General features: G+C 39.0%; 1 protein-coding gene across 1 annotated transcript; it reads right to left on the bottom strand.

Moving 5' to 3' along the window:
• Window positions 1-1431: 1431 nt before the first annotated feature.
• LOC115013775 (B-cell linker protein) lies at window positions 1432-8278 on the bottom strand. Its single transcript, XM_029440273.1, has 19 exons — window positions 8211-8278; window positions 5823-5848; window positions 5693-5727; window positions 5569-5606; window positions 5192-5285; window positions 5025-5092; window positions 4870-4915; window positions 4695-4778; window positions 4081-4109; window positions 3744-3780; window positions 3539-3590; window positions 3282-3312; window positions 3074-3110; window positions 2858-2960; window positions 2639-2676; window positions 2428-2471; window positions 2277-2345; window positions 1692-1850; window positions 1432-1548 (listed from the first exon to the last, which is right to left on the bottom strand). Exons 1-19 carry the CDS (start codon window positions 8217-8219, stop codon window positions 1432-1434), a joined length of 1116 nt encoding a protein of 371 aa, XP_029296133.1. The 5' UTR covers window positions 8220-8278.
• Between the last annotated feature and the right edge of the window lie 1532 nt (window positions 8279-9810).

The following is a 9810-nucleotide window of genomic DNA, read 5'->3' as shown; positions in this document are numbered from 1 at the left end:
GTAATTTCATGAATTTCACGCACATTATAGAAATAATTTGGCTCTTACTTAGTTGTTTGCCCACTTAATGAGCTGATAGCGCTCCAAAATAGGTGAACAAAATGACTAAAATGTAAGATTTAACTCTGATCTGTTTTAAATGTTGTTATTGACACTCCTGGAGTTAAATCATACACACAGGATTCTGCTATGTTTTAGACGGGCGGGACCAGAATTTATGGTTTGGTCACAGAGGAGGTGGTTTCACTTTGACAGGAAGCAGGTGTAACCAGCAGCGTCTGGTCAGTGGCCCCTGGAAGGCAGTACACACGCGCACTCGCACACGCGCACATACACACACACACACACACACACACACACACACACACACACACACACACACACACACACACACACACGCACACACAGAGAGCTCCTTGTTTCTCAGTGAAACCCACAAACCCTCACCACACTGACGAGGATTGACAACAGCAGAGGTTTGAGTTGACTGAAAGGAGTTCATCAAGCATCAACCTTTCATAATACACTCAATCCTCTAAATGAACCACACACACACACACACACACACACACCACAGAAACCCCAAATAAAGACAATTGTCCAGGTTAACTGGTGGTTACTGGTCAAAAACAGTCAATACAGGGAAACTGAGGTAAAATAAAAAGAATTAAAAACAATGTAGAGCAGATTCCTTTTTACTTTGCATTGCATAATATCTACAATATCACACCGAGAAGACAATTGTAACATATTAAAAATCAAAGTTATCAAATTACACCAAACTTGGGAAAACAACATCAAAAATATAAAGAAAAGAAAAGACTGATTCATGGAGACATTTATCTCAACAGTTCATCACACATGACCACATTAATAATGGAAATAAGTAGGAGGCATAAAGAGCAAAGTTTAACTTAAACTTGTGATTTGGTTTTATATCTAACAGCAGAAATATTATTGTACGTTTAGAAGTCAGTGAAATACAATAATCTGACAGCAACATCATCACTTCTTCGTCTGAAGGCAGAAACATACAGTGACACGTTTTCACAGTTAACTTTGTGCAATTGTTGCTAAAATAATGACAAAACAGGAAAATCGCTTTGTCAAACCACAGAACTTTATAAAATATGAGCTTTACTGTAAGTTGAAGATGTTCTCATGACATGTGGCAGCTGAGTGTAACTTCTGGAGTCATTGTTTGGGACATTTACATAATCACTGCTAATGTTTCAGTGCATTACAAGTTAGCATTGTCTGTTTCCATCTATAAACACCGTAAAGGAAACAATACTTTAGCTGTATGACTGATTTATAGTCACACTAATTACACTCATGTGACACACAGCAGACCTACAGTAAACCTTCAAACTGCAATTATCCTCACATAACTCTGAATACAATGTGACAGAAGCTCCGATAGTGTGGGGTTTAAGGGCGTGCAGGGTGGGTTAAATATGCGGTGTGCTTGGCCTGGCTCTTGCTGTCTATCAGAAGCAGCTGGTTATTGTTGTGGTGAGAAATCATCTCGTCGAGGGAGTCGAAAATCTGAGGGAGAGACAGCAAGATAAAAGGAGAGAGGTAATTAAATGAAAAGCCTGAAATTCTTCCACAATCCTGCTCTCTTTGTCTTCTCCTCTCTGTCTCTCTCGACAGCTCACTCCACTCTCTTAAATCTAATTTGCCATCACCTCTTCGTTCTTCTTGCCCTCTTTTCCGAGGGCGTAACCTCTTGTCTCCTCCAGGAAGCGGATGGGAATGTTGTACACCTTGTCCTGGTAGAGCACTGCAAGGGTGTACGGCTGCCAGGCGCTCTGGGCTGAGCTGTGTCGGATGAGAAAGGCACCGTTCTACAACGAGGTAAAAGAGGGGAAAACTGAGCAAGATTGACACAAAGAATAAAAGGGTGCAGAGGAAACATTTGGGGAGCTTTGAAAGGAGAATGACGACCAAAAGAGAACAGGGAATAAAATAATAAAAGTGAGGATGGATAAAGAATAGTAACGAAGAGTGTAAAAAGACTGTACATATTATACAGAGTAAGTGGTGGAAATGGAAAATACATCACCTTCATAGAGGCCCTGAGGTGTGTGACTCAGGTTTGGCTTTTTTTTTTTGCGTCAGCAAAAACACGCACTCAGCAAATTTCCCCAGTGAGTGCAACACCCTTGCCTTAAGCCCTCGTGTTCGCTCAGTCGAAAATAAGAAACTGATTGTGGTTGAAATTACTCCAATCATTCAACCATTAAATGAAAACACTAAACTGTTTGTTTTACCTTGTTGACCCTCAGCAAGAGATCCTCGGCTGTCTTTCTGATGCAATCTCCAGCAAACCATTCTTTGTCCTGAAAGAAATCACATAAACAACAATAGTAAACCAGTCCTCACCAATGTGTGTTAGATTTCCTGTGTGCGTCGATAACATACCTCATTCCCAGATTGTTTGGTTGCCCTCATACCACTAGGGGAGGCTTAAAACAGAGAGAAAACATGTCTTGTGTTTTCCAGGTTTGGAAAATCTGTATTGCCAACATCCATTAAAAATAAATAAAGTATGAAAAATCTAAGCAGACTCCAAATGATCACAGTCGTACCTCGGAATAATAAAAAACACCTCTTTTAAAAACAGTGATCTTACCGAGAGGCTTAGTGTCTGCCAGAGGAGGATTCAGAAGGCTGGAATAAAGACATGAAGGCTAATGTTATACACTGAACTTAGTTCTGATATACGTGTGCACTTGCAGGTGGGGTCAACTGCAGAAAGAATCGAAAAATGTATGTAAATCATTGCCATTTTAAACCTCCTAACTAATGTTTCATCTGGCTAAGAAACTTCTCTGTATTCTTGACCTGATACCTGGTTTTGGCTTCCTTCAGGCTCGCTTGCAGATGGGGCTTAACACTTGTTGGTGGAGGGAGTTTGGTCGGAAATGTGGCACTTCTTGCTTCAATTGGATAAGCTATAGAGACAAGTTGTGTACATCGTCATCCTCATGATCAAAACTATTTATTTTGGATGTGGATTTGATTTGTACTGTTCAGTTTTAATAAGTAGAGCAGACGTGGGCTTTACCTGTTTTTAACTCATCCAAGTAAGGCAAGAATGAATTCTGAAAGGGGGGAAAGAAAAAGTTACTTCTGTGTCACACTTAGTAGTTTAATTTCCTGCGAAGGAAATTGAAACGCAGTAAGAATGATAACTTCTATTTCTAATTCATTATCTTGACAGTCTTACTTTAAATGAGGACAGAGTTAGCATAAGGAAATGATAAAACACTCACAGACTGAGCTCTAGGAACCGGAGGCTTCATCCTAGAGATAGAGAGAATGTTAATTTTCATTACATGTTTAGCTCCAGGAATGTACTGTGTAATGGCACTAATATTATCTGCAACATTTGCATTTTGCTGCAAAAACACAGCAACATGACAGACGTGACATGGAGTATGAAGCTACGCAGACAGATCATATCACTGGTGAGTGCATGTCACCAGCAGTGGGTTGAAAGCTGCTTTAACCCAGGTTGAAGTGCACTTACATGGGTATGGGAGAAGGTATGAGTGTTGTCTTGGGAGATGGAGGCATCCATGCTGAGGAGCAGGAGGAAAGGAAATTATAATTGTTATTAGACTTTTCCTCATCTGGAAAATAAATTTGACGTCTGATTGTCACTCACAGATCAAAAACAGTTAATGCAAACTTAAAGTACAGAGCTGGTTTTTGTGAGCTGTGACGCAACTTACCAGCTGTGGGTTCTAAATACACGTCTTCATTATCTTCCTGAAACACAAAAGGACAAATACATAACACATAAGAGCATATTTATCTATACACATTCCTGGTTTAAGTCCAGTAATGAAGCATTTACAGTGCTGGCAGAGCACTGAAGTCACGTTGTATTAGTTTCATTTGTGCTTCACAGCTATGTGGCTGGTAACATCCAATCATATTCATGATTCATATGTACAGCATGGCAATTATTACCCATTATACTCTCATACCAAGGCCCTTTGCTTCCTCCTCCCTATGTATTCATTATATACAACTTTTGGTATTGTGGATGTATCTATCTTATCTTACCTGTTCTTCATTTGGATCCAAATACACATCTGAAATTCAGAAAGAAAATACAGGCAGGGATCTGTGTTTTTGAGGTATCATACAGGCCTCCAGTGATGGTGGACGGCCCGAAAAAGCTTGTAATGTTCACACATTCAGTCAGTAACTTATTACATTATTAATATAACAGGTGATTTTGGAAACCCTCTTTGTGCAAAGTGATGATTACTTTGGTGTTCCCGTGGATCAGTTTGCTAATGAGGTTGAGTCTCTGAATCACTGAAAGTGCAGCACGGTGACACAACAGCAGGTGGCAGTCTCTTCTTAACTACCCAGTGCTGCTTGTGCATGTTTATTCCAAACAAACTGCTGTTACTATTGATTTTGCACTATGAGGGTTTTTCCTGGGAAAGATCGATGAGACAACAGGTGTGTAAAAAAAGCAAATGCAAAATCTCTCAGGGAGTGGGTTGATCAAGTGACTGTATTTCTCTAGACAGCACATGACTAATAAAAAACTAATATTTATTTAAGTATATGTATTTGCCATATCACCTGATACATTTACCCTCCTCTCAGTCAATGAATTACTTTTATGAAAGGCTTATTTGTGTTAGTAGAAGTTATCACTGCACCTTCCTCAGTGTTGGCAGCGGGGTCCGGAGCAGGAGGAATCATCTTCTTTCTCCCAGGCTTGTCATTTCTATCGATCTCCGGTGCTGAAGAAATGGGTTAAAGAGATGAAGAGAGGTGGGTTGTACAATGAATAAACAAAATGCATGTTTGTGTGAATACAGAAGAATGACTCACCTTTCTTGGTTTTGGGATCATAGACCTCAGTGCGTTGTTGGGGTTTCTGGATGACACGTCATGTAATTAAAAGAAATGCAGACACATATTGTTAACCTCTTGACGGATGCAGAGACACATAGAAACAGACTTCCAGGACACTGAGCTGTTGTTACCGAGGGTTTGCCCGGCCTGGGTGGAGGAGCAGCCTGCCTCTGTGGAGGAACAGGATTGGACGTCCTCTCTGCAGAAAGTGACAGAATTTAAGGGAAAAGGTTACTTTCATATTGTCAGTTGAATCTTGTTTATATCCTAACCCTATCCGCAGTAGTGACTCAGTTACCCAGGTAAATGTTCTCCTCCCTCTGTCTCTGTGGGACCTTCACTGCCGGGCGCTCACACGGCGGCGCTTCATACATGTCACCTTCCTCATCATCCTGCCGTTAGAACATTTAATGTTTAACTATTTTATAGGTGCAATTTCACAAATAGTCAACCTCACATTACTGAGATATTATAGATAAGCAACATTGATGAGTGAGTGAAAGGCCAATAGAAAAATTATATTATGATTAATTTAGATTATAAATCATCATGGAACACTTCATGAAAGAAGCAACAGAGTTTATGGGAAATGTGGTAACAATAGCATAAGAATGAGTTAAAAATGCCTCCTGTAGCACCTTTGATAATTGCACAAATTCAGGAACTTCTACTTACAAACTCATCCTGCGGCCACCCAAACCCGTCATTGTCATCTGGAGGGGAAAAGACATTGATAGATAATAAAGTCTGTAATCCAGTGAGGAATTAAAAAACATTTGTCGCTGAGGTTAAATGTCACCTGTCCTTCTGGGTGGCGCTGGAGGTCCAGTGTGTCTGAGGGAAAGAGGAGAGGTAAGATGCTGCGGTGCCATTATCATGTATAATTAGCAGCAACACTATGAGGTTGAGCGAACAGCCACAATACTTACAGGTTCTTTAGTTTTCCAAAAAAGTTCTGAAAAACACAAACATCTCAGATAAGTTTCCAGAGATTTTACACACAAAATAAACTAAACTACATCTCTGGCTAGAAATCATTCACTTTAGTTATCTAGTGGCTTCATCATCAGGCCTCAGTCTGAGATCCCCATGATGGACAATAGAGCTTTATTTAGTACCCAAGGTAATTTAGTTCAGTAAAGTACTAGGTATAACTTAAATACAGTACAACAGCAAACAATTTCCGTAAATTGTACCTAATACAAGGGTGGGTGTAAGTGGAAAGAGTGCTGGAATACATATTGAGTTGTTAATGTATGTAATGTGGTTATGTACAGTATGCATGTACTACACTGTACACAAGTCTTTGTAGAGCCTGCTTAGATACATGTTAACATTAAAATGCCCCTTAAATGTAATAATACAAACATTATAATATATATAATATATACAAAATATTATAACATCATTCACAAGCTTTAAAGGTTGGAGAAGGCGGAGATAAACATGTCAAGCAGAATCAGGAAGTGGACAGTATTTTGTTTTCCTACAGTTCCAGGCAGCTGTAGAGGAAGTGTTGATGTAAGGTAAATTATTATAGGCGGAGAGAGAGAGGGAGAGAGGGAGAGAGGGAGAGAGGGAGAGCGGAGTTTCTATCTCTCACACATTGGCACACAAAGGGTCAGAAAACAGTTGCTTTACTGTTGACAAATGAGGAGCAGGTGAGAAGTGATAGAAAGGGCGAAGAGAAGTACGCTACTGTTCTGATACAGTATTTACAACCTTTTCCTCTCACAGTAGTTTAAAAATAAATCTGCATTTTAAAGCCGGGTCGAGTTACAGTGACAATGTTCTGCTTTGTGTCGACCTGATGTAACTTCTCTCTGATGAGCCTGCAAAGTCTCAGTGAAAAGTGTTATCAGTGTCCCAGGAGGCCAACAGGAGGAAGAAGGAAAAGATCATGGAGCCACAAAGTATAATCTGATGCAAACAAGGACAAGTCACACTGAGCCTCATCCAAATGTGATTCAGATAGTAACTGTATATCTGTGTTATCACCAGCAATTATATGAAATATTAGCAAAAGAAAACAATCAGCTATAGTGCTATAGATATTATATGTGCTTAACATAAGTTATCAAACTAACTAAACAGGCAGGTGTAAAGAGAGTATTGATTGCTCATACAGTATTTTCATTGTTATGGTTAAAATGAACAAATACGGTGTATTGTTCATAAAAACACAATTTTATTGACATGAATATTCAATGGGGTTTGATCTGCCTTTTCATCACTAGCTTTATTTTATTCCCCCATCACAGAATGGATCTTACCTCCATGTTTTATGTTTGTTTTCAACATGTGAACATGCAGGGAACTTTACTTGTGTAGTTAGATATCATTATACACAAGATAGATATCGTTATACAGAAACATGTTATGCTACCAAACAGGCGAGAGAGAGAACTATATGAGCAAACATGTTCAGTCTTATCACCACCATGTCAAGTGAAACAGACAAACTCCTCAGAGATACAGTCAGGGACACAGAGTCTGACGCAGATTATTTTGTTATCAGTATGTTTTTCCTGCCTAAAACATTGCAGACTGAACTCCAACAGTGAACAACAGCACCTTCAAAACTACTGATAAAGAGTGTGAAGTGCATTATGGGAAAGTGACTACATTTCACATAATAGTTTATATAGTAGTATGAAAATATAGTTCAAATCCCACACCTACAAGCTAAATATGGTTCTTGAGATTATATATGAAAGTATAAGTGACACTATTTAAAAACAACCATTGTGTGTATGTTTGTGCTTACTAGGTTTCTCATTTATTTGAATTTGATACATTTTAGAAAGTAAACAGATACTCAGGCCTAATCTAAATGTCAGATAAGACTTCACCTGCACCTGCATCACTGGGATTCAATGTTGTTATCAAAAGTAAATGACACTGAATCATATTTGATTAAAATGTAATAAATTCCACTTGGTCAACTAAGAGACTGATTCACTGTTCAGTAAAGAACAAATGTTAAATGAAAGTTTAACAATCTTGTTTGACCTTTACAAAGTAAAGCAGAATGGATACCTGTAGGTGTGTTTACTTTCAGGTTTGCACTCACACTCCCACACAATCACAACGTTTAACGGTGTCCCTGCCATTATATCTTTACGCTATTCACAACTCCCTAAGAGAAAAGGCAGATCTAAAAGTTACTACAAGGAAGTTTTACAGTAGTCTCAGTTGCTGAAACTAAAAGTCTGCCACCGACAACACCTGCTCACTTCCTTCTCACTCCACCCAAAGTTATGTAAATGTGTGTAAATGTAAACCAAAGAATGACCAAAAATAAAACAGTACTTTACCATTGTCATGATTGGGCTTGAGTCTCGCAGCTTAAATCATGAGAAAATGTCTTCGTTTTGGTCCTTGGATGCAAATGTTTAGGAAGATTGAGAGTAAGCGACACAGAGAGAGTGTGAAGAGCAGCTCTAACTGATCTCATTTGCATTTCCTACCTGAGTCAGACAGGCAGCCTCACCTGCTGCTGCCCTGTCTGACTTTGAATGAACTGCAGCCACTGCACTGCTCAAACATGGCTCCACATGTCCCTAAACTGCTCATGGCCATCGAGCAACTGAGTTTTATATCATTTTCTGCAACTGGTAAATAACATGTCCTCTGTAATCCATCTGCAGTCAAAAGTGGAAATCAATTATTAACTTCTGGTACACACACACATGCTATTACAGTTCATTTAGCTGACGCTTTTGTCCAAAGTGACTTACAAAAAGTGCAAACAATCATGAGGATATCAATGCTATCAATGAAGCTAAGTAAGCTACACTAAGTTGTCATGGATACAAGGTTTGAATACACAAAAACAAGACATGTTTCCACAATGAGTGCACTCAAAAGGAAACGGACTAGCTTCTACATATACCGACAGAGGGGGCACACCGGGAGACTTTTCTTTGGGCCTTTGGAGATCATCTTATCCACGAGCAGGACACACGACAGGCCAGAACCCAGATTACACTTCAACAGCATCACAAACTACAGCCTCCAAAAAACTAAGTTTCAACAAAACCTGAACATTTTAACCTTCATTAAAGTATAATGTATCGCTAAACTGTTGTATTTGACTGCATTGGTTTTGACTTGGTGGAGTGTACGTTATATTAACTGGCAACTTAATGTAGGTTTTAATACCAACCCAATATGGTTTGTTTTTAACAACAAGTCACCCAATTACTCACCACTAAATAATGTTCACGTGCTGAATTAATGGTGAAAATATCTGTATGTTTATTTTATTCCACAAGTGACAAAAGTACAGAGCAGTCTGGTTTGATACCAAATCTTTAGGAGGACAACAAAGTGAATGTAATCCTTGTTATCCTGTAGTTCTGTTTTCATCTTTGTTTATGTTTTGATAGTTAGCGTTGGTTGATTAGGACAGCATCACTGTAATTTCTATGTTTTCCTGATCAATAAATTGAACCTTGAACACTGTTCTTGCAAATGAGGGAAATGTCTGTTTCTTAATTGATGACATTTTCTGTACGAGTAATGGGTACAGGCAAATGTCCACGAGGTCGTCTATAAAACATAGTGGGACAGACACACAAATCCTGATCTGTAAATGGGACTGAATGAGATTCTTTGCATCTAACATTGAGACAGATGAACTCTAGGGAGGCCCGGGTTACTGGGCTGACTTTCATATCAAAAACTGTTCACAGACATTAAACATAAACAACATGCACACTAAACTTTGTTACTTAATGTCCAACATGCTGACAGAATCATCATCACGACTCAGGAATATGCTGGAGGAAACTCTAGAGGCCTGAGGCCTTTTCATTTTAACTCAGTGACCTTACTTCAGCTTTCATGGTGTAACTAATTGATCAGTGATTTTTTAAAGATGATACAATCTCACAACAAGGTCAAAAAGCAAGA

The sequence above is a fragment of the Cottoperca gobio genome, chromosome 9 (genome assembly GCF_900634415.1).
Source record: "Cottoperca gobio chromosome 9, fCotGob3.1, whole genome shotgun sequence".
Lineage (NCBI taxonomy): Eukaryota > Metazoa > Chordata > Actinopteri > Perciformes > Bovichtidae > Cottoperca > Cottoperca gobio.
The sequence above is the reverse complement of the archived record's forward strand: the minus strand, read 5'-3'. Positions and strand labels throughout refer to the sequence as shown.

Coding starts and splice junctions, on each gene's coding strand:
- LOC115013775 (XM_029440273.1), bottom strand. Junction 2,472..2,638: donor GGCAGACACTAAGCCTCTCG/GTAAGATCACTG, acceptor CTCTGTTTTAAG/CCTCCCCTAGTGGTATGAGG. Junction 1,851..2,276: donor TCTTGCTGAGGGTCAACAAG/GTAAAACAAACA, acceptor ACCTCGTTGTAG/AACGGTGCCTTTCTCATCCG.